Consider the following 24,287-nt stretch of genomic DNA (forward strand, 5'->3'; position numbering starts at 1 on the left):
ATTGAGGCTGCATCCGGGGATCAATTATAATAAATCAGAGGATCTAAATCAGGGAGGATGTGGAGGGAACGACAGCGAAAAGGTGGCTGTGTCAGTGGATTGGGGGGACCAGGCAGGGCAATGCCCGGCTGGTGGGGTGGAGGTTCTAGAAGGATCGGGCCGGGGGTGGGTGGCGAGGAACTCTGCAACTGAGCTGCGGATTTGTGCTGGGTCCTGAGTTGGCCCCGCCCAGCCAGCACCTGTGTGACTCGGGCCCGGCATTCTGAGGGCGTCCCGGGTGTTCAGAGAAGGGACGGCCACTGTGAGCCAGCGTGGACGGGGGAAGCCAAGAGGAGGCCCCCGGCGGGCCAAGCCTGAGTGATGGAGCTGAGCCCCGAGGAGACTGTGAGGGAGCCCGGTGCTGAGTTAGGCCCCGGGAGCGCGTGGGGCTTGGGGCCCCAGAGGAGGCGGTGTCCGGGAGACGGCCGCCTGGGGCCCCGCTCTCTCCCTGCTTGGTTTACGGGCCTGGATCTGGAGTGCTCCTGGTCCTGGGCCCCCTCACCCTGTGCCTTGGGCCATGGGTGTCCGGTAGCAGCCCCGCCAGACAGCCTGTGTGCTGGGCTCTGGGCAGTGGTGACAGCAGTGGCCGCCAGTGGTGCCCAGCCTGCCTGGGGACCTTTACCCCCAGGGTTTCATTTCATCCTCACAACCGCACAGCATGCAGGGGACCATCAGGATCTCCATGTACTGCCGGGCACGTGGAGCCTTGGGGCTGGGTGACGCGTCCAAGGTCACGTGGCTGCCAGGTGTGGGGCTGGGCCTGGGCCCCGGGCCCCTGACCTGAGGCTGCCTGCTTCTTAGCTTGAGCCGTGGGTTCAGGTCCTTCTGCCCGCACCATCTGCTGAGGCGAACCTCCTGATGGGGCAGCCTGGGTGTTCGCTCGTGCGCCCCGGGAGCACTGCTCCCCTCCTGGCAGAGGAGATGGCGTGTGCTCAGTGCCTGCCCTGCAGCGCTCCTTCACGCCTCAGTCCACCCTCCGCAGGCTGCATGGAGCCGTGGGCCGGGCCTCGTCTGGGGACGGCAGAGCTGTTGCTGAGGGAACAGTGTATGTTCCTTGGTGGCCGGTCAGCGGATCTCAGCTCTTCTCCCCTGCTTGCGTCTCTGCCCTGGAAACCCAGCAGCACGTCTGCCGATGGCCCGTGACTGCCCTGCCCTTCACCCCCAGCCCCAGGGCCGAGGAAGCCCCCAGTCCTAGAGCAGGGCACCCAGCACCACATGTATTCAAGGCACGGGTGGCACCAAAGGGCCTGGTTCAGATCCCAGTGCTGCTACGTAGAGCTGTGTGTCCTCATCTGTAAAATGGAGATAACCCTCAGGTCCCACTCCCCGGGGGCTCTAAGGATGCCACGAGCAAGGAATGTGAAGCATGTAGCGGGGGGCCAGCACTTGGTGAGCCTGGATGAACGCCAGCCATGGACATTGTCACCATACCCACCGTCACAGTGAACACGTGTCCACCTGCTGATGGCTCTTTTGGTGTTTGGGGCTGGTTACTTAACTCTGTGCCTCCATTTCCTCATCTGGAAAATGGGGACAGAGGGTTGCTGTGATCAAGTGAGGGAGTGTTGGGCAGGGCAAGTGCTGTGCATGCCAGTATATACCCAGTTTTGTTTTTACTCTGGGCACCTCTGCTTGCCCCTCTCAGCCTCGGGCTCCCTCAAAACCACAGCACTGTTTGCTGGACACATAAGAGCATGGACAGTGAGGCAGCCCCATCTGCCTGGCCCCTGGGCAGCCTTTTCTGTACGAGCTAACGCACCTGCCCAAGTCCGAACCTTCATTCTCCTGCAGCTCGTGCCAACGGCTGTGAAGACGGTCCCAGAGGACGTGCAAGGGGTCAGTACCTCTCAGCACCAGGCCTGGTGTCAGCGATGGCGTCACATCCCGGGGCACGGGGTGGTACCTGGGCCCCCTCCCGATGCAGGCACACTGTCCCATTTTGGGGACCTGCTTCCTGTCCCGATCATCGTTCTTGCAGCTGTGTGCCCGGTTCTCATCCCTGCAAATTGGTTCAGGCAGGCGGGGGCGGGGGCCCCCACCCCGTGTCGAATTTCTTTCGAAGCAGCTTTCAGAAGTCAGCAAAATCCTCGAGCTAGATCCGAAATTTGCTTGATGGGTGGCTCCGAGGACTGTTTGCTGACATTCGCAATTGCATCTGTGATGGGAAACGCAGGCCCCAGGTGGGTACCGGCGGTTTCTGTTCAGGAGATCTGGGCCCGCTTGTTCGGGAAGCGGTGTTAGTGTGGTGGCCTTGTTGGGGGGTGCCCAGTCTCCATCCCTTGGCTTTGCTGCACAGAGTACGCAGCATGGCGGGCCTCCTTGCAGGTGTTGATACTTTGGGGGTGAGAGGGAAATGGACTCAGTTCCAGGAGCAGCTGCTGTTGATCAGGCCTCACCCACGTTCCAGCCCCTCCCAGTCCTGCCCACAGGAGCCCCCCTTCCCCCATCCTCAGTTTACACACAGGGAAGCTGGAGCTGGGCCACGTGGAGGGGGGAGGGGTGTTTCTGATTCAGAGCTGGAGGAGCGGGCCTTCTGTCCTGCCACCTCTGGCCACTCCACCTCTCCCGCATGATGGCATCAGACCACGCGGGGAGGGGAGTGATTAAATGAGATGCCGAAGCTGTGCTCAGCAGGGACAGGGCGCTTTCTCAGCGGCTTCTCACCCTCCGGGGGCAGCCGGATGCAAGGACTGGCCCCTTGGGGCCGCACGCACCGGGCTTGGAGTCCAGGCTGTGCGCGCTCGACCAGCCCTCGTGGGTCCGGGAGCCCCTTCGCGCCCCCCGCGCCCACCTGGCTCAGCGTGCTGTCTGTCTCTCCCACCCCCAGGCTACGAGGGCGTGAGCGAGTTCTTCGCGGACCTCCTGAACCACATCACCACCGTGCTGCAGGGCCAGAGCGCGGCCGCGGCAGGCATGGGGGACGTGGCCCCGCTGAGGCACAGCAGGCTCCTGGCGGAGCAGGCGGGCGGCCTGGCGGCCGAGCGGACGTGCAGCGCCAGCCCCGGCTGCTGCAGCAGCATGATGGGCCAGGAGCCGCCCTGGACGGCCGAGGCCGACGTGGGCGGCGTGGGCGCGGGCAGCACCTCCAAGCTGCCGCACCAGAGACTCGGCTGCACCGCCGCCGTGTCGCCCAGCTTCCAGCAGCACTGCGTGGCCTCGCTGGCCACCAAGGCCTCCTCCCAGTAGCCACGGGGCCCGGGACCCTGAGGGGCGGTGCGGGCTGCAGAACACACACGCTGGGCGAGCAGCTCCCGACGGTGACGCTACTACTAAGAATTCCCAAGGATCTGATTCTCCTTCTCCTTTTTTTTTTTTTTTTTTTTTTTAATTTTTAACCTGATTCTCTGATGTCATGATCTACATGAGGGGTGGGGGTGGGGACGGAAGAGAACCCCAAGTGGTCCAGCCTCGCGGAAGAGGGACAATCCCGCCTGATTCCTGCTGTGCAGATCTCTCCACTGAGTTTACACACGCTTGTGTTTTCAACACTAGGTCTGAATGTGAGGTGGGGTGTGCATGCGTGCGTGTGCGTGGGTGTGCGTGGGTGTGCGTGCGTGTGCGTGGCCGCCGTGCGTGTGTGAGTGCCTGAGCACGTCCACGTCTGTTCTTCTCAATGGCTGCTGTGGCCCAGGCCTCGGGGACCCTGGAGCAGGCCATCCCTGGTCAGGCTGTCGGCGGCTGAGCAGAGCCAGCAAACGGTTGCCCGTCTCTCTTCTCTCCAAGCCGCCGCGCCAGGCCCGGCCCCGTTTCTCTTACCGCTGGCTTCAAGCCCCATCCGGTGCGCAGCTGCCCCTCTCGAAAGCAGGAGCCAGGGGAAGCAGGAGGCCCCAGCTACCATTTCCTCGGGGATTCCACGCAGGGAGTCTGGGCCGTGGTCCACCAGCTGCCCGCTCACGAAAGCAGAGGAGGAGGAGGCTTCCCTGGGAAGGCCACAGCCCTGGGTCGGCTGCCTCTCTCCACGTCCAGCTCCCTGGAGTCCACTAGGCCCGTCAGCTCGTGTCCCACGCAGCCCTGCAACGGGGCCTCCTTCCCTGACCAAGCGCCGCTGCTCCCTGGACCCGGGAGGAGCCTGCCTGGTTGGAAAACTCTGGGCTGATCTCGCTTGTGCCAAGGATTTGTGCTGTGACTTTGGGCCAATCATTCCAAGAGTCGCCGGGCAGTCATGAGCAGGGAACTCAAGGGCAGGCTTGACGCCCTAGCCCCTACAGTGCAGCCTGTGTCTCCGTGACGTCAACCCAGATGAGCGTCTCCTTGGCATCGAGGCGATTTGGGGCTCTCCCCCCAGGCAGGGGGAGGCTGCGCATTGCTCCACACCTGCCCAGAAGGCCTGATCCACCCCTTTCATGCTCACTGCCAGCCCCCAGCACTAAGCCAGCCAGGTGCGAGGGGGCTTGCAGCCCCAGAGGTGAGAGAGCACATCACCCGCTTCTCCTATTAGAGTCACCCCAGCCCCTGATGGCAGCAGACAGACCACCAGCTGATCAGTCCAATCCCGAGGTCCGGGCAGGCCGGCAGCCCCCTTCGCAGAGAAGGGGATCAGTGAGGGCCTTTGTCAGTCCTCGGGCGGTGTGACCATCCGGCGGGATGCATAGGACCCCCTGAGCATGGCCTTGTGTCTTCAGCTATCAGTCCCTCTTGAGGAAGAGGAACAGGCCTCTGGGCCATCCTGCGTGGTCCAGGGAGGATGGACTGAGAGCGGCTGCCGAGCTGGGCGCTCAGAGACACCTTCAGGCCTGGTCAGCAGGGACGTGGCGGTCGCCCACTTTGGGAAAGGAAGGGCTGGGGTCGGGGGCGGCTGCCGTCAGAACTGCCCAGCTGTCCTAGAAACCACGGGCCCTCCGACCACCGTGTTTACACGACTTGAGTGTTGAACCCTGATTATAATGTCTGTACGTCGCCTTTCCTAGCCTAACCCCAAGCGCCGGGGGAGCAGGAAAGCGTGGCCGGCCTCTTGCACTGCTTTGTCTCCAAAATAAACTACTGAAATCAAACTGCATTTCACACGTGTTTACAAAATGTTACTAAAAGCTTATGCCCTCCTCCAGTCTTTTAATAAAACAGCTTTACCTTTTTGAGTAAAATTCCAGTCCCGATCCGAGTCAGGACAGGTCGGGAGTGCAGGGTGACCCGGTGCCAGGCGGGGTCCCTGGCCACGTCGTGTCCTGTTTAATCGATGCCTCCCCTCCGGGTCTCACGTGTTAGCGTCCAGGGCCCAGATAGCAAGTAACTGTTTTGCAGTGACGTGGCACTTTCCACCAGCCTCGATGGGGGTGGCCAGCAGGGTGGGGAAACCGAGGGGCGGGGTTAGGCTTCATAAAGGCCCAGGAGCTGCGCCGTGCTGGGGAAGGGACCGGCCGCGCTCTAGGGAGTGTGCGGGCCTCTCCCCGGGCCGCTGCGGCCGTCTCTGCAGGCGGAGGGAGCCGCGTCGGGGAGCGTGGACGGGGAGGGGGTTGTGAGCAGCAGTGAGGCCTCACCGAGCGACCCCCACCCTCAGTGTCACCTGGTGCACGCTGACCGGGTCCCAGGACACCGGCCATGGAGTCGGTCTCCTCTTGGGTCTCCGTGTCCCTGGCCCTGGGCCTTCCGCATCAGGGGAAGACAGAGCCCCTCAAGGCCCTCAGCCTTTGCAGTCTCTCCTTCCCCAGGGCTTGGTGCTGCTGCCTCTGGTCAGTCTCAGCACCTTCGAGGGCCCGTGGGGGGGGGGGCCTGCTGTGGTGTACACGTGTGGTGCCTGGAGCCGGCCCTGCTGGCATCCCAGGGGCAGTTGGGACTCTCCTCCCCAAGCTGTTTTGCCAGTTGGTGGGCCTGTTGGGGGCCGTGCCCTGCGGCATCTGGGTGGTGGTCAGCGGCTGGGGCTGCCGAAGGGCTCCAGGAGCAAGTGGCGGGGCCACGTTCTGCCTGAGGCCTTGGGTAGGTTCCGAGGGTCACTTGCAAGGTCTCTGCCCTGGGCAGCCTGGAGCAGAGGCTGCGGGCCGGGTTCTGCTTGCAGGTTATATCATGATGTGGTTCCACAAGCACTAAGCCCCAACTGAGTATAGGAGCTGGATGTCTCCTCCCCACGAGAGCCTGGGGGCGGGGGGGTTGCCCTTGGCAGCATGGGTTTGCGGCACGGGCTGGGTCGGGCTGGACCAGAGATCCTGCAGCATCACCTGCAGGAGACAGACGCAGCTGGAGCCCCCGGGGAGTTTATATGGGGCATTGTCTGAGTTAATGCCATCAGTGAGGGAGAAAACAATCTTGAGAAAGGATTCCTCTTTACCCAGAGGACTGTCAGGTGCGCTGTATGGAAAGTTGTAGGACCCTGGCAGGAAGGCGTCCTTTAAGCCAACTGGGAAGAGCATCTGTTGTCTGCCATGCGTCCCCTCTAGGACCGAGGGACACTGCGGTGCCCTGTCCTCGCTGGAAGACTGGTCCTCAGCTCAGGGACTCGCACGCCGCCGGCCACACAGAACCGTTGAATGGCTTCACTGGTGTCCCTGGGGTTTGCATCTGCCGTCCCCTCTCCCCCCTACAAACTGACCCTTCACCCAGTGGGATCCCCGACAGCTCATCTCCCTTCCCAGGCCACGGCTCAAGGGCCCCTGAGCTCCAGAGACCTTGAGCGGCGTGCTGGCCGTCCTGAAGGAGCACGGCCCCTGCGCGTCTCCTGTCTCTTATCACGAGGTAGAGGAGTGCATCCACCCTTGACGAAGGTTCTGGCCTCCTCGGTGAGCCTGGCCACGCCCTGATGCCGCACACACCGCCCTGGTTCGTGCGGTGTGTGCGGGCCCTTTTCCTTCTGGTTCCGACCACCAGGCCCCAGCCAGACCACCTGGGGCCTTTTCCAGAAATGGTTGCATGTCCCCTCTGCTTCCAGAGTTGCCCATGACCTGGCGACTTGGAGGGACTCTTTCCCACAGCCAGACCAACCTCGGATTCCGGGGCTGGGTGTGGATCCCACTTCTTTGAAGCTTGCTTTCTCTTTCGAAAAGCTTCTCCCACGGTGATTTCACCAAGACGTTGGCAGTTCCAGTTTCGGCGCTGACACCCGTGCTTTGTGACGAATGTTTGTTTCAATCCCGTTCATAAGCCACGTTTGCCAGAACCCCAAGCTGGCTTGTACTGAATTTGTGTGCATACATGTCTATGATGTTTAGATGCATCTATGTGTACTGTATGTAAAATCACGGCTTCTGTCAAAACCAAGAACCCCTGCCTCTTTTGACTTGGTTGCACTTCTGCCCCGTGTGTTTATGACAACACAGGTGGCCCGTCTCTGGGATGGGGTATCTCAGGGACAAGGTGTCCCGTGGTCTCTTTATTTGCTAAGCGGTCTTGGTGGTGGGCGTCCTGATAGCTGACTAGTGGAATACAGTTAGCGTTGTGTTTGTTATTTCGGTAATCGCTGGGGATGGGGTGTAAACCTCTCCCTTTGAAACATGTGAATAAGCACCTTATGGCGCCAGCTCTTTGGAGGGTGTCCCTCTGTGCTTCAGGGGATAAGCAGCAGCAGCAGCTCCCTCGCCAGACTCAGGAGAGGCCCAGGCTTGCCAAGACCCCTCAAGCGACTTGTATCGCCATCGTAATGGCTTTCTGGTGCAGGCTGTCTAGACCCTCGCATGGTGAGGAGGTCCTAAGTATTGTCCCCATTTTATACAGGAGGCTCCGAGAGCACCAGGAATGCTTGTCCAAGCTCTACAGCTAGGCTGGGGATTCCAGGCCCGCATTCTCTGGGCAGTGTGTTTGTTGAAGTCAGGGCTTGTCCGGGCCATTTCTGTCTGCCCAGGCCTGCCGGGCCCACGGCAGCTGCTCACGGGTGTTTGTTGAATGACTGAATGATCGGCCCTGATATTCAGCCGGTCCACACCGGTCCGGCACACCAACCTGTCTGTTCTGGTTGCATAATCCTGCAGCCCCCGTGGTTAAATGTTTTGGGCATCACCCCTGCCTGTGACTTCGATGAGTCATCTCACCCCGTGAGCCTCAGTTTCCTCGTTCTCAAAACTGCGACTATGACTGCCATGCTATATAGCGAACCATTAAGTTCGAGAACTTCAGACGCCCCAGGGTCCTGTGCACGTATCAGGTCAGAGGAGATGACAGATTTATGCCGAGGGGGGCCTGCAGCTCAGAGGCCCAGGTCAGGAAGTCCAAAGCTGGCTGGGGCCTGTGGCCTTGGTGACAGGTACTAAACCGGGGCTTGTCAGGGCTTCTACCCAGCAGAGAGAGGACAGAGGCTGTTTCCCAAACGGGCCCCGTCCCTGCACGGCCCAGTTCATGTGTGGCTGGGAGGTAGGGGAAGAGTGTTATTTAATCCCACACATGCTTTGGGGCAGGTGTCAGCACCATTTTACAGACGAGGAAACTGATGCTTCAAGCAGCAATGTCACTTGCCTACGATCCCCTGGCTGGAAAGTGGCCCAGAGTCACCCCAGGGGAAGTGAACCTCCCCTTGTCCTTTTGCCTGAAATCCAGTCCATCCTACCCCACTTGGAGTCAAGGCGGGGGAAGGTTCAAAGAAACAGGAAAGAGCCCAGAGCAGATTTATTTATCCTTAGATAAATTTTGTACAGACTATGTTAGAGTCAGGAGTGCTCAGCTTTCACCAAAAAGTCAGAAGTTATTGCAGTTATGCCCAATGGCTCTAATGGTGGAAGGGAAACTTCGAGAAAGCTGCCCGTGTTCAGAGAGAGGAAAATGGTTTAAAGTCAGGGGTCCGCCCTGCAGGGGGCCGCACTGGGGCAGGGGTCAGGCGCAGGAGGAAAGGAGCGTAGGGGCAACAGGGTGGCTTGGGCTTGGGCAGGCTGGGGGCGGCCTCCCTACCGGAAGCAGCGCCCAGGCCATCTGGCCAAGACCTGCGAAGGGGACAACAGAGCCAGGACCACAGGGTGCCTCGGGGCCCTGGCTGGTGGGGCCAGCCGGCGCCTCAGCCCCGCCGCAGCCCCTGCAGCTCGTGGGCCACCTTCTCCAGCTCCGCCTCGATGGCCGACAGGCTCTCCAGCTCCTGGTCCTAGGAGAGAATGTGAAGAGTCCCACGGGGACTGGCCCAGGGAACCTGGGCCAGCAGCATGGGGCGTGCAGACAGACTGGTTGTGCCCGGGTTAGCTGTGTGCCCTGGGACGGGTGGCTTTGCCTTTCTGAGTCTCAAGGGCCTCATCTGTTCCCCGGGGGCAGTGATGCCACCCTGCTGGGCTGCTCTGAGGCGCACTGGGTGCAGAAATGTGCCCCGGTAGACTCATTCAGGCCCACCGCCTCCTGAGTGGCTCTGGGCAGGCACGTGGACAACGAAGCCTCTGGCGCCCTTCAGAGCTCCTTCCAGCGCCCCAACCCCAAGGCCTAGACTGTGACGATGGCCTCCCGGGTGAGGCCGTGCCTGGGTTTCCCGTCTGCCACAGGCCTTCCTACCTGAGGGGTCAGCGGTCTGTGGCCCAGGTTTCAGGACGTGAGAGCTGCCTGGGGCTGGGCTTGCATCCTCAGCCCCAGTCACTGGGTCCCCAAGCTCCAGCTGCCAGGGTGGTCCAGGGCAGCAGGGGACCCTCTGGGACTGACACCCACAAGAGCAGGAGTCAGGGAAGGCCACGCCCCAGCTTTGACCCGAGAGGGGTGGTATTCCTGGGGTCCCTGCCTGATGCCAAGCAGAGGGCACCCACCTGGGGCCCAGTCAGAACAGAAGGATGATGGTTGCCATGGAAACAGGGACCCCAGAGGCCCCCATCTTGGAGTAGCCCCCACGGGCAGGAGTTCTGTGATTCTGGGGCCGTTCCTAAGATCTTTGGGCTGAGTGGACGGGTCCCTGCTCCGTCCCGTCCACAGGACTCAGGGGTCCCCGTTTCTCCGCCCTGCGGGGCCCAGGCTTCCCTCTACCTGTGGAGAAGGGAAGCTGGAGGGTGCCCCGGGGCACCTGGCTCTGTCCAGCTTCTGTGGGTGGGGAAGGCAACGACCAAAGGTGCCCGGCCTTGGGGAGGGGTGGGGGGCAGGCTGCTGCTTCCTGGAGCCCCGTCCCCTCAGTCCTTGGAGACATAGGCAGGTGACCTCTCTTAGCGCCAGCTCCCAAGAAGGAGGCTTCTTCCTCTCAGGCTGCTGGGACCCTGGTCCCAGGCCCAGAGAATGGCTTGGGGACCCAAGGAAGGGACCACATCCTCTTCTGGGTGGGCAGAGAAGAGCACTGGGGCCAGAGCCTTGAACATGTCCCACCCCCCATAAGGCCCCGATTCCCACCTGGGCACTGAGGCCTGAAGACCCCCAAGGACTCCTCCAGCCCCAGGGTGGTGTCGCCAGCCTGCCCCAAAGTCCCATCCCATCCCCTCCTATGGGACCATGTCCCTGCACCCCACTGAGCTTCCCAAGTAGCCCTGGGCATGGCCAGGTTGTCAAAGCTCGCGTGCATTCTGATCATGATAATGAGGTGAGCAGAAAGGACTTCTTACCCCCATTTCACAAATGGGGGAACCGATGAGGCTCAGAGAAGGCGAGTGACTGGCCCAAGGTCACCCAGCTAGGAGACAGGACCCAGGTCTTCTGGCACAGGTCCGTGCCTTCCCCACCCATCACCACCAGGCCCTGAGGTCCAGCTGGCCCTGCCCCTGCTGCCTTTGCCATCGGGGTGGGAGGCAGGGCCTGAACCCGGGAGGAGGGTGTGGTTGGGCTGCACGGGGGCCAGGAGAGGACATGGCTGGACCAACAGTAGGGCCTTCCCAGGATGCCTCAGTGTCCCCTCCTGCTGTGCCCTCCCAGCTCTCAAGGCCAATGCTGCCCTGAGCCTGGATCCCCCAGGCAGCAAGTAGCCCTCCCCAGGCCAGTCCCTGCCAGGTCTTTTTAGCGTCCAAGCTCTCTCCATCCAAAGCTCCAAGCTCCACCAGTCACTCCCTTGCCCTGCTCCCAAACCTGCAGAGGCTCCCTGTTGCCTTCAGGACAAAGTCCCCGCCCAGCACCTCTGGCAACGGGCTTAACTCACCAGCTCCCCGGCTTCTGCGCGCTGACCTGAACGCTTCTGTCTCCTGTCCGCCAGCTTTCCTGAGTGCCCCCCTCCATGAGCTGGGGTTCACTTGCGCCCCGCCCCCCGCCTGACACACCCTTTCCCCTGTCCCTTCCCAGTTTCCCAAGAGCCCCCTGTCTGAGTGCCCCTCCAGTCCCAGACTCCAAGGGGGACAGTGTCCCCTCAGTGGTGCAGGGGCCACATGTCTGGTTGCAGCTGACCCCCAGCTGGGCCCATGCTCCCGGGGCCTGGCCCAGGGCCGGCTCCCACCCCATACCAACCTCTGGTCTGCGGTTGGCGCTGCCCTCCTCCTCTTTCTTCTCCTCCGGGTAGCCACGCACCTGGAGGGGCAGGCCCGCCTCGACGCTGTCCTCCCGGGAGGATGGCCTCCAGCCTCGTCGCAGCTGCAGCCCAGGCCCCCTGAAGTCGTAGCCCCGGGCCCGGAAGGAGAGCTTCATGGCACGGTCGGGGTCCTCCTCCTCCTCCTCCTCCCCCTCCAGCCGCTTCTCGGCTGTCAGCTCCTTGGCCAGCTGGTCCACGCTGCTCCATCGCTGGGCACCCTCCCACTCCTTGGAGAGCCGCTCCTCCTCCTCCTGCTGCCCCGGCTCCCCGCTCTTCCCGCCCCGGAAGAGGCCTTGCGGGGCCCCTGCCGTCTGCTCCTCCTCCTCCTCCTCCTGCTGCTGCTGCTGGGAGTGCTCCCGCTCGCCCTTCCCCTTGGCGGACGGAGCCTCCTGGGCCCCAGTCTTCCCGGCTCCATCCACAGCCGGAGCCTCGGGCCAACCTGGAGCAGGTGGTAGACACGAGCAGGGGAATGAGGGAGGGACCGCCGCTTGCCCTGGTCCCTGCCACTCCCCGGGGCGCCTCTGCGGCCACGGTGGGGACCACAGACCCCCGTATGCGGGGTCCAGCTCAGCCCCTCCCAACGGATTCCATTTGGAGGGAAAAGCCATCTTGACACCATGCTTTACAAGACCCACTAAAGCTCTGAGGGGTGGGTTGGCCAGAGCCTGCCTCTTCCTTCGGCCCTCTCACCCCAGAAGCCCTGACCTGGGGGTCACCCAGCTGGGGAGGGAGGAAAGACCCTGACCAGGGCCTCACGAGGAGCCAGGGGCTTTCCTAAACCCTGGGTGAAGCTAACGGGGTCCCCAGACCAGCCTGTTCCCACCGGTCACGCTGTCCCTCTGTTCCCAAAGCCCACCCACCCACGGTGCAAAGTCCCTCTCCCCTCCGGGGGTGGGGGGGCTGGGGAGGGGCTATGTAGGACAGTGGGAGATGCAGGGTTTTGGAGTCAGACGAGCCTGGGTTGGAATCTCAGCTTTTACACAAATCAGCTGTGTGACCGTGGGCAAATTACGTAACCTCTCTGAGCCTTGGTTTCCCATCAGGCAAATGGAGATAATACCTACCTTTCAGGGTTGTTGTGAAGGTGGAATGAGATTATGGGTGAGGACCCCCCTCCGTCCCATCCCCCTCTCCCCGACACATTTGTTGATGTCTCGGACATCATACATACTCTCACCCCTCTGCATCTCCTTGTAGCCGAGGCTCGGGTGGGGGTTAAATGCTGCGGTGGGGGGGCTTTCTTCCTCCGGGACAGCCTTCTCTCCAGCCTCTTCCTCCTCCTCCTCCTCCTCCTCCTCTTCTCTCTTTGCCTGCTGCCCTTGCTCGGCACTCAGGCCCTTCTCTCTGCCCACTGGACCCTGGGAGGGGCCCTCGCTGTCCTCCTCGGCCTGTGGGCCTGGGTGTTTCTGGCTGGAGAGGCTGGCTAGGGGGTGGGTATTGGAGGAGGCCTCCTCCTCCCCTGGGGCCTGGTTGTCCTCCTCAACCTTGGACCCCTGCCCAAGCTCTGGGGTGGCCTGAGGCCTGGCTCCATCCGCATCTTCACCATGCCTCTCCACCTCTTTAGAATCTCCTCTTTTTTCCGTAGCATCCTTGGAGGACGCCTCTTCTGTCCCCTCTACAGAAACAACAGAGCAAAGTCAGGCCCTGAGGACCAGGCTGGACGTGGGATCTCCCCAGAGCCCAATTTCATATCTTAGTCACTGTATCTCTTGGCTTCCGGTAAGCCCAGCCCAAGACACCCATGAGAGAATTAGGCTTGCCCTCTCCATGTCTGGGTTTGACCTGAGCACAACTGGATTATGTTTCTTTCTCTGTAATTCTACCTCTCGACGCAGGATGTGATTTTTCTTTTTTTCTAAAAAGACCTTGAAAATGACCCCAGAAGATAGAGCCCTGAATTTAAAATGAAGACAGCAGTTGAATTGCTGTGTGATCTTGGGCAAGTTCCTTAACCTCTCTGTGTAAGAGGCACCATTACTGCAACTTCATTCTCCCCTCTGTGCAGGTATTCTGTCTTGAGCATCCTGTGAAAGTGCTCAATTCCTCAATGTTTGTCAGGTTTCATTGAAAGGTATTTTCTTGTAGCTGCTTTGAAGACAGGCTTCTAACTAGTAAAAAGCCCTCTCACTGCTAGAATGATCACTGTTGAACAAGACACTACCAAGTACATTCCATCATTTGACTCCAGGACTCCAGGTGGAAGAGCTCCCATGCCCATTTGACAGAAACTCAAACCGATCCTCAGAAGGGTAAGGTGACCTGTCTGTGCTCAGTCAGCAGTGCTGAGCCTCGAACCCAAGCTTCCAAATGCCAAGTACCGGGTGCTCTTTGCACTGACATGTGGCTGCCACCCCCATTAACGCTACACTATTCCCCTCCTACAGCCCATGGCAGACATCCAGAGTCAACCAGACACTCATTTCCATGGAGCCAAAATGTGGGAGTCCCTGCTGTGCCCCAAGCAGCCACTAGGGTGACAGCCCTGGCCAATGCGAGGGCACCTCGGCCACACCAGCAGGCTTCCCCTCTCAGCCCCGACCGAAGACCACTGAGATCCCCGCTCTTAGGAACTGGCCCTGTTCACTCACCTTCCACATGCAAAGAGCAGGGCTGCAGGGGCAAGTGTGTGGCTGTTTCTAGGCAGAAAGGTGAGTAACAGAGCATCCCCTTGACCTAAGCCATGATCCGTGACCCCTAAAAGCTCTCTGGTTTCAAGAAAGATGATCCAGGTTCATTTAGTGTTTCAAACCTACCCCTCTGGGATCCTGCTGCCACTAGGCTATGCTAAGGCACCACTAATTCCCAGGAGGGCAGGCGCTGGGGGTGGGGACCCTGCTGCGGTGGCCCCTGGGAAGAGTCGAAGCTGCCCATCTGCCAGGCCAGAGACTTCCTGCCCGAGAGTGTCAGTCCCTGCAGTGGGCAGATGGGACCGATCAAGGGCTTTGGAGTGAGACAGAGCCAGATTCACATCTCCAGTTATGCCTTGGGAAGGTACTTCAACCTCCCTGGGACTCAGTTTCCCCATTTGTAAAGAGAAGGAAATATGAGCTACCTTCCAGGGCCTAAGGGAGGGGCTTCTGACTCCCAGGAACCCTCGACCTATCGTAACTACTGTTATTTTCATCCTCCCTCCCCTGGTCTCCGGCCAGACTGGTCGGCACTGACCCTTCAGCTCGGCCTGGCCATTCTGCTTCTCAAGAACCTCTGAGAGTTCATCCTCATAACTGCTGTGTTTCTTCTGCTGATGTGCCCTCTCCTTGGCTCCTGTATGAAAAAGGGAGAAAAAAGTCCCATTTGGTCTGAGCTCCGCATGTTTGTCTCTGAGAGGGAAGGCCTCTGTTTCCTCATCTGTAAAGTGGGCACATCATGTTCTGGGCTTGCCCAGTGAGAGACTGAGGGGGCAGGAGCTGGTGGGGGGTGGTAAGGGCTGGCTGCCCCCTCCCGGCCCCATCACCTCTCCAGACTCCATTTCTCACCTAGAAAATAAGAACAAGCCCTGCCTGCCGGCTCATGGAGCAATAAAGGCGCAGATGGCCCCAGGGGCAGAAGCAGAGAGTGGAGGGCCCTCAGGACCTGGCTGGTGGCTAGGGGGCCCTGCAGCAGGAGGTAATAGTGACTGCTTGTCCCCTCATGGGGGCTCTTGATTCAGGCAGCCCCTGTTCCCCCTGGACCCCATAAGCCCGGCCTGAGCTCTTGTCTGCATCTGAGCCCAGGCTCAGCACCAGAGAGCCTTCTCCCTGCATCAGCCCCGGGCTATGCTGTCTGCTCTGTCTCCACCCATCCCTGGTTCTTGATGGTGGCCCGGGCCAGGCCAACTCTGCAGCTGGTGTTGATTTTTTCCCATGATGAGAATTTCTGGGGTGGCCAGAGCAGGCTGACATGGGGGCTGTGGGCCGGGGCTATGTCCAGATCTGGCCCCCGGCCGACTGGGGTTCACACTTCCTGGTTAATTCCTTGCTCTGTGACCTTGGGCGATCCAAGACCTGGTTGCTCATCTATAAAACAGGGTTGCTGCATGGTAAATGCTAGGATAGAGGTGTGCAGAAGACATGAGAGTACAGAAGAGGGAGTGGGTGGATGAGTGGATGGATGGATAGATGGATGGATGGATGGATGGATGGATGGATGGATGGACGGACGGACAGACATACAGATCTATCCCATACTCTTTTTTTTTTTTTTTTTTTTTGTGGTACGCGGGCCTCACACCGCTGTGGCCTCTCCCGCTGCGGAGCACAGGCTCCGGACGCGCAGGCTCAGCGGCCATGGCCCACGGGCCCAGCCGCTCCGCGGCACGCGGGATCCTCCCAAACCGGGGCGCGAACCCGGCCTCCCTGCATTGGCAGGCGGACGCGCAACCACTGCGCCACCAGGGAAGCCCCCATACTCTTTTAATAGAGAATAATAATGTACCTGTATATTGGACACTGTTTATATTAGATACACACACACATATGTGTGTGTATATGTGTAAACAGATGTTTCAGGACACATCCCCTATAGTAGTCTCCACTGACATTATATTTAATTATTTAAATGCAGTAAGTCAGTCATTCAATACTTAATTTAAAAATTATCATATTGCACTCCTAGCAACGATATGCAGTGGATGTTTGTCTTCCAGGAGGACGAGCGAGTGAGAGAAAGAATGGCGCGCTAACTTGGGGAGGGTCTCAGGGAGCCCTCCTGCTGTGGTTATTTTCACTTGCCACCTCCCCAAATCCCTCTCCATTCTCACACGTGGCCCAGTCTGCCCCAGAAGCCTCAGAGTGAGGGCCTTCCCTGAGCCCCAGCAGCCTTCATGCCCTCCACCCTACCCCATCCAAGACACAAGCCCAGCCCTAAAGATGGGCCCTCACTTTCTTTGGAGGGAGACGCAAGATTCATGCTTGAGGGCCATTCTCAGGGAGAGGCACAAGGGTGCCTATGGCCCTGCCCCACATAAAAGCCACTTCCCACAGGGAGTCAGCCTGGGGCAGATGCAGGGCCAGAACCCATTGTTTCCAATTTGCCAGGGAGGCCTCTGTGCCTCACATGAACCCAAGATGGAGCCTGGGGTTGGGCAGAGCAGCTAACTCTGTGGGATGACATCAGCCTAACCCTCCTTCCCAGCATCCTATCCAGGCTCCGCTCGAACATCCTCCGTGACAAGGAGCTCACTACCTCGCAAAATCACTCCATTCCCAAGAGCATCAGTGGATTTTCTTAACCTCTTGGAGAAAGCCGTGTCTCGCTCTGAAAGCACACTGAGAGTCTGGTCTGTGTTTTGGGGCAAAAGCAAGACCCTGCTTCTCCCATCTCCCCCTTGAGCAGAAGCTCACAAGGGCAAAGGGCCCCTCCTCTCTCCTGGAGACCAGTTTTCTTTTCCGTTAACAGAGAAAAGGGATCCTCTCTGCAACCTAGTCTTGCAAGTGTCCCCTCTAAAATGGCTGAACTCCAGAGACCATGGGGTATTAGAAGAGCTGCATCTGGTCTTGGGATGTCCTTAAGTTACTCTGTGACCTTGGACAAGTCACTCAACCTTTTTGGGCCTTGATCTCTTTAATTACATTAATTATAGTCCGGACCAGGTGGCACAGAGGACCCCACCTTGCCACCCTACAATTGAAAGGCAATAACTGAGTATCAGAAACAAGACCTTGCTCAACCTTCCACCATGATTTTCTGACTCTCGGTTACTGGAATGTACTCAGATTCGCGTGCAGCGGTTGGAAAATACCTTGGAGAGCGAGGTCTTGGAGCTCTTTCAGCAAATTCTGATGTCGCAGGATTGAGAGGATCCGTTCATCTGCAATGAAAAAGAGTCGTTACGGGTGGTTTCCAGAGAACAGCCCAGAAAGAGACTGCCATCAATATTTTCAGCTGGGCACAAGGACTTTATTCTGGAAACTCAAAACCTGGGTGGCAGCGGCAAGACTGGGTCCTGAGATAACACTTCTGAAATGACCTCCTTTCCAAGGTGTCTCTCCATTTGCTATTATATCAGAAAGGTCAGCCACAGTCCCTGCACCCAGACCTTCACCAAGAGATGGCAGCCCCTGAGGTGACGCAGGGGTGTCTCTAAGCACAACATGTTTTCTCATCTCCATGCCTTTGCCTGTGTTGTCCATGCCACCTGGGGTACTCTTTTTTCATTTTTCTACTTACTGATTTTCAACTTTTACCTTAAAGCCCCCCCCCACAAAAAAAGGGGTTCCCCTGGTGGCGCAGTGGCTGAGAGTCCGCCTAACGATGCAGGGGACGCGGGTTCGTGCCCCGGTCCGGGAGGATCCCACATGCCGCGGGGCGGCCGGGCCCGTGAGCGACGCCCGCCACAAAAAAAGGGGTTCCCCTGGTGGCGCAGTGGCTGAGAGTCCGCCTGACGATGCAGGGGACGCGGGTTCGTGCCCCGGTCCGGGAGGATCCCACATGCCGCGGAGCGGCCGGGCCCGTGAGCCACGGCCGCCGAGCCTGCGCGTACGGGAGCCCGTGCTCCGCAACGGGAGAGGCCACAACAGTGAGAGGCCCGCGTACCGCAAAAAAAAAAAAAAAAAAAAAAAAGCCCCATCCCAGTGCTACAGTTGGATCTATCCAACGTTGACTGCCTGCTTGGAAAGCTTTGTCCTTCTCATGTCCACCCACCCACAGTGTTCTTTTATTCGTCATATACATCTACAGGGTACCTACCAGGTGCCAGCGGTTGTTCTCGGCACTGGGGATATAGCACACACAGCCTCTGTCCACAGGGAGCTCCCATCCTGGCGGCCTGGCTGTTCCAACCCTGGTTTTATTCTGCCCAGAATTGTGGGCTCACAGGGGCTGTAAGCCCTTCATCTCTCTATACCAGCCAGCACAGGCCTGGCTAAGGCAGGCACTCGGTCAGTGAGTACTGAATTAAATCACGGAATTCCATCACAAACCACACACCCAGGTCCTTGCCCCCCAGCCCCGCAGGCAGCAGCCCCTCACCCCAAGCCTGGCCCATACCTCCTCGGAGTGTCTCGAAACACTGCCGGCTGACGGGCTTGGGGCTGGGCGTGGAGAGCGTGTCGGAAATGACCTCCACGGTGCACTTCATCACCTGCGGAGAGAGCGGGGCGGGGCGGGGCTGGCTCGGGCATGGGGCTCAGCTCCCGGGTGAACTTCTACGGAGGACGTAAGGACATTCTCTTGCGTCTTTAGGAGTCCGTGGCCGCCTAGCTCGGGGGCACAGCTCTGCTTTCTTAGCTACCTAGTAACAGCACTAGTAATAATTAAAAACAAAAATCCTTACACAGTGCTTACCAAACGCCAGGCACTCCAATCACCAGGCCGGCAGGAGGCCCTCTAAGGTGAGGGTGGGGACCCTGTACCCTCTCATCCCAAGGGTTTCTCTGAAGATGGGGAAGCTGCTCCTGGGCATTAGAGGTGTGTCTTGCAAAAGCACTTTAGTCTTGCAGATGCCCAAAAGGTCAGCTATCTCCAGGAAGCCTTTCTGGACCACCCAGTGGAGAACAAAGACCTTTCCTGGCTCTACCCTGTCTGGAAACAAGACTTGGAAGACTGGCTCTAGATATCCACGGTGTTGTCACATGCAGGGAGTGACAGCCTCACAGTCTGGCTCCATAGTCACCCACCAGGTGAATACCCTGGCTGGATGTGGGCACACATCTATCTGCTACATCTGGGTGTCCATTCCAGGCCGACAGCAGCCATATCTCTGAAAGTCTTATCTAGTGCCCAGCAAGGTGCTGTGGATGATCAGGCAGCCAATAAGTGAATGATATCTGAAGATGGTGCCAACTGTAGTGTGATATCCTAGCTGTGTGATCTTGGGCAAGCGACTTGACCTCTCTGAGCCTCAATTTCCTCATTTGTAAAATGGGAGTGAGAAGACCTTCCCAACTCCCCTCCCAGGGTGATGAGGCACAGATGGGAAAATACTCTATAATGCATGAAGTGCCACACACACTCAGGGAGGGATTCACGACTCCCAACCTGCTTCAGCTGCCTAGAGTTGGGCAGAGGAGCAGGAGGTATCAGACACGCAACAGGCAACACTGGTGGGGAGTGAGGGGGTGGGAGGCTGTGTCCACGGGATGCCAAGGCAACCCAGCCAAAGATCCAGGATGGCAAACCGGCAAACAGGCTCTACGGTAGTCATGGCATCCTAGGTTAAAGCATGCAGGTATTCACCAGCTGCTCCGGCGTCTCTGACCCCAGGCTGCTGAATACAAAGCGTCTCCCATAAGGGACCTGGCAGGGAGGAGCTTATAGCCTGCACCCTGTATCTCCCTGCAACCAAAAGTCTTGCACTGGGAAAATCAGATAACCACCAGTCCATGAGGACAGATTCTGGGAGAGAGGAATTGGGTATGGGTCGCAAGAGTGATGGGGAGGTCATGAAAGGAAGCTCTAGGAATAAAAATGCTTATTTACTGAGGACCAACTATGTGCCAGGTACTTCACATGATTCCAATTCCTTACAACTCCCCTCAAAGGAAATATTATTATAGACAGGAAAAGGGGAAGCTCAGAAAAGTTAAGGAATCTTCCCAACATCACACAGCTACAATGAGTGGTACAGGTTTAAATTTAGGCCTGTCTGTAACTAATGAATAGGAAATATAAATGAGCAAACTGAGGTTGAAACCTCTTTGATGTTTTGGGTTTCAACTACAGCCTCTCTGGAATAGAAGAAAACAGCTCCTGAAAAGGCAGGGAGTAGAAATTTCTCTGACTCCCAAGCGGAGGTATCTGTGAACATCAGAGACTGGAAAAACAGCCCCAACTCAGACATGAATGAATTTCGAGTATACACCCAACACAGAGTGTCTTTTGCTGGCCACAGAAGCCCCCACCAGTGTCTTCTAAGGCCCTTTCCTGGGTGACCTCCACCAGCAGCCCCAACTGGCTGGGACCCTGGGTGCAGGAGCCATGATCAGGAGTGTTTTCACGAGCTTCCCTGGTGGCACAGTGGTTGAGAGTCCGCCTGCCGATGCAGGGGACACGGGTTCGTGCCCCGGTCCGGGAAGATCCCACATGCCGCGGAGCGGCTGGGCCCGTGAGCCGTGGCCTCTGAGCCTGCGCGTCCGGAGCCTGTGCTCCGCAGCGGGAGAGGCCACAACAGTGAGGGGCCCGCGTACCGAAAAAAAGAGAAAAAAAAAAAAAAGAGTGTTTTCCCTGTGGCCCTTTGGGAGAGCCAGCCAGGGCTTTAGTGACTGGGGGACGGGGCGGGTGTTGCTGGCAGGGCTCTGGGGAAGAGCAAAGCGGGAGGCCAGAGCCAGGCAGATGAAGACTGTTCCCGCAGGTCGGTGGACAACCACAGCCTCAGAGAAGTCACCCCCGCCAGCCCGCGGTGGGCCTGTGAGATTCGGAGTGTTCAAGACAGGGGGCCTGGCACCTGGGCCCCGCGGGTAAGACACGGGCCCCATCGGGCTGCACACCCAACTCAGAGGAGGCCGGGGAAGGCCCCACAGGAGGAGAGCAGGGAAATCTAGCAGACTTTGATGTCTTCTTTCGGCGAAGCTGTCCCCAGGCTCAGCAGCCGCAGTGCTGGCTCTTGGCTTTATGCTCCTGCCCCCCATGCCGGGGCATCCCCGCACCCCTTCTTACCTCAGCGTCCCCTTTATTCATAGGGCTGTTCACAGGGAGGGCAACGACTAGGAAGAAGAAGAGAGGGCTGGGGTCACTCCTCCGCTCCGAGGGGAGGACGCGGTCCTTCCAGACTGGTTCCATCAGGCGCGCTCCCTCTTAAGACCACCTCCACCCAAATGAGACGCTGAACTGATTTCATTTCCCTTCCCCAGCTGCTGCCCCCACGGAGGCGGCTCCCAGAGGCTGCACTGAGAGCCCTAACCCTTCCCCTTGGGAAAGCTCGCGCTCTGGACGGGGTGTGTGAGCTGAAAACAAGAGCTGTGAAAACAGGCCAGTGGCTGAGTGGGATGGGGTGGGGGAGGATGAGGGAGAGGCAGAGAGACCCCCGAGGTGACAGAAAAGAGGGTGAGGTGAGCGGAAGAGATGGAAGAAGAGGCCTGTGACAGGGGACGGGGGAGGCAGAAGTCAAGGGCAGACAGACGGAGCAGAGGAGGATGCAGGGGGAGGCAGGCGAGTGGGGAGCCCGCGGCGGGCCTCCCACCTACCCCGATGACCTTGGCCAGCCACGACGCAGAGCCGGCGCCGGCCCTGAAGCAGCCCAGACACGGGGTGGGGACGTCAGGGGACCCTGCCCCGCGGGGTCGGGAGTCCGAGCCAAAGAGGCAGGCCTGCGGGGTCAGCTCCCGGGCCCCTTGGCGCGGTCGGGTGGGAGGCGAGGCGCTGTCCGTGGCGCTGAAAACTCGCCGCGCCGGAGGGAAGGCATGGAGGAGCGCGCGGCGCGGCGCGGTGCCCGAACCTCAGGGCAGGCAGGGCAAGAGCAAGCAGGGGCGCCCGGGACCCTCTCCCTCAAGGCCCCGCGCTCGCTCACCTTGCCCGGCGCAGAGTAGAAGCGCCAGGACCGCGGCGGAGCGCATGGCGAACCCGGGGCGCCGAGCAGCTGGCGGTCTGGGGCCGGGCGCGGCGCGCACTGGTGCGAGGGGTGGCTGGACTGGTCGCTCCGGGCGGCCCCGGCGACACAGGCGCGGGGATGGGGGTCGCAAGGTCTCTGTGTGCGCGTCCGCCTGTCGATCCGCCCACCGCCTTTCCCCTCTGGGCTCGGGCACTGCAGCAGTGGCACCCTCGCGCCCCACTTATATACACCCCGGACCCCGGAAATGACGTCATCGGACCCGCCCCTACCCTCTTTTCCCATCCCTCCGGGGGTCTGGCCGCAGTTCGCTCCACCCACAGCGTCAAGACTGTTGCCGATGGCCACCGCCTCACCCAGCTGTCGGGTGAGGCAGCGAGGCGGATATCTGGCTTCCAGGAGGTGGCATGGGGGACTCAGCTGATCGTCCACCCCTCGACGGCTCCATCGACTTGCCGTGTGTCCGTGGGCAAGTCACCTCCAGTCTCTGGACCTCGTGGGCCGCCAAAGTGCGCTGAGTTCCCTGCCAGTTCTAGCGCACCACTCCTTGCTCCTGAGGGCCCCCCTTGAGGGGGTCTTGCTTCCTCGATCCCACTGGCTGGAGGCATTCTCACCATTCAGGGCTCCCTCAGATATCTAGGAGGCCGTCTAGAGGTCCCTGACCCCTTGTCTGAATCAGGCCTCTCTCTCTGGCAACCCAGTTTTGTGCTTACACGATTTCTAATATGCATTTATTTATTTGAATAACATGTAGTCTTCATTGCTTTCACAGTCCTGAGCAGGGCACCTGACAGAGTAAATGCCCTTAACTGATAACTGTCACATGTACTGATTGAAAGTTCAACCCACAGACGAGTGAATCCTGGGCCTTGGCCATTGTTGGACAGCGCTCATGGGGGGTGGGGAGGGAGGGGTAGGGGACAGTTCTTGATATCAAACCGAAATAGAGGTCCTTGTAGCTTGTACTCATTAGACCTCGTTCAGCCCCTTAGGATCACCTTCTGGTGGCTGATAACCCATTTGTGTGTTTGAGAACAGCTCTCACCTCCTCTTGAGTGTTCTCAAAACCTGGATGGTTTGCGTGTAAGGCTGGTTTCCTGGTTTGTTTGTCTCTGCCCTGAGGCCCTTATGCTCCGGCCACATTACTGCTCTCACCCTTTGCCACCTGACCCCACTGTCATAGTGAAGCGGGTATCTGGGTAACAGTTTGGCATCAGCTGGCATCGTCCAAGAGCCCCTCCTTCTTCCTGTAACTGTCCCCTCCCATCTGCTGCTGCTACTTACCACCTCCCGCCCCTAAAGGAAAAGTTGGCAGAAGCTCAGAAGAGACTAAAAAGGTCCTGTTCATGCAGGTATTCATTCATGTAACCACTGTTTGTTAATCACCTACTATGTGCTTAGGACAGCACTTAGCTGCTGTAGGTATGCACGGTATGTCAGGTGGGGACAAGTGCTATGGACAAAAATGAAGCAGGGAAGGGGGATGGGTATGCTGGGGGAAGGGGTTGGGTTATAGTTTAAAGAGGGTGGGGCTTCCTTGGTGGCGCAGTGGTTGAGAGTCCACCTGCCGATGCAGGGGACGCGGGTTCGTGCCCCGGTCCGGGAGGATCCCACATGCCGCGGAGCGGCTGGGCCCCTGAGCCACGGCCGCTGAGCCTGCGCGTCCGGAGAGGCCGCAGCAGTGAGAGGCCCGCGTACCACAAAAAAAAAAAAAAAAAAAAAAAAAAGAGGGTGAATCTAAGGTGGCCTCACCAAGGAAGTGACATTTTAGCAAGTCACCTGAAGCTGCTGGGGGAGGGGGTTGCATGTGTCCGGAGGCAGAGGGCTCCAGGCAGAGGGACAACAAGTGCAAATGCCCAGAGGGAGGAATGTGCCTGGCGTGTTCAAGGAATAGTAAGGAGGTAGAGGGAAAACGGCCTGGAGAATAGAGCTGAACAGTAACGTGGAGTCTGTCTCAAAAACTTGGAAATGCACAGAAATACAGAACATCACCTGTACTCACACAACCCAGAGAGAAGTACTGATCATTTTAAAGTGTATGTTCTACAGTCTTTGTGGAGGTGGCTCCTTTGGTAAAGGACAGTTCCCAGTGAAAAACTTCAGCCAGACCCTGAAAACGTAAGCGCCCTTCTGATGTGGGGTCATCCTGAACGTGGTGCAAAGGTTTGCAACATACAACCTTGTACACAAACCTCTGTAGCATTTGCAATGCTTCCATGTCATTTCATATAACAGTAGGTGAACTCCTCAGTCGAAGAAAATGGACATTTTAAGACCCTTGATGTGCGTTGCCCAACTGCCGTGGAGAAAGTTGAACCACTTTCCAAGCTGAGTGGATTTTTCTCCTGGGAAGTTTCAGAGCGCCTGCCACCTTCCCGGGAGCACTAGTTCTCCAGAAGCCTGATCCTGTTTGCCCTGTGAAGCTGAGCATAACCAAAAATCCAGCAAAAATCTCCCAAACTAGGCTTTACAAGTGACGAGGCCAGTAAC

General features: G+C 58.9%; 2 protein-coding genes across 3 annotated transcripts; one reads left to right on the forward strand and one right to left on the reverse strand.

Moving 5' to 3' along the window:
* The first annotated feature begins 2,353 nt into the window (after positions 1-2,353).
* Positions 2,354-5,030, forward strand: LOC114485326 (inositol-tetrakisphosphate 1-kinase-like). Its single transcript, XM_055083416.1, has one exon. The coding sequence runs from the start codon at positions 2,647-2,649 to the stop codon at positions 3,223-3,225; it is 579 nt and encodes a 192-aa protein (XP_054939391.1). The 5' UTR covers positions 2,354-2,646; the 3' UTR covers positions 3,226-5,030.
* A 3,519-nt stretch (positions 5,031-8,549) lies between these two features.
* Positions 8,550-22,008, reverse strand: CHGA (chromogranin A). Of its 2 annotated transcripts, none has more exons than XM_024131082.1 (8): positions 21,759-22,008; positions 20,909-20,955; positions 18,302-18,395; positions 17,055-17,123; positions 14,501-14,599; positions 12,513-12,950; positions 11,275-11,774; positions 8,550-9,028 (listed from the first exon to the last, which is right to left on the reverse strand). In XM_024131082.1, the coding sequence occupies exons 1-8, from the start codon at positions 21,802-21,804 to the stop codon at positions 8,945-8,947; spliced, it is 1,377 nt and encodes a 458-aa protein (XP_023986850.1). In that variant the 5' UTR covers positions 21,805-22,008; the 3' UTR covers positions 8,550-8,944. The 2 variants fall into 2 exon arrangements, with proteins under 2 accessions (XP_023986850.1, XP_023986851.1); XM_024131083.3 differs by having other exon boundaries at positions 12,507-12,950; positions 21,759-21,988.
* Between the last annotated feature and the right edge of the window lie 2,279 nt (positions 22,009-24,287).

The sequence above is a fragment of the Physeter macrocephalus genome, unplaced genomic scaffold, assembly GCF_002837175.3.
Source record: "Physeter macrocephalus isolate SW-GA unplaced genomic scaffold, ASM283717v5 random_1275, whole genome shotgun sequence".
In the NCBI taxonomy this organism is placed as follows: Eukaryota; Metazoa; Chordata; class Mammalia; order Artiodactyla; family Physeteridae; genus Physeter; species Physeter macrocephalus.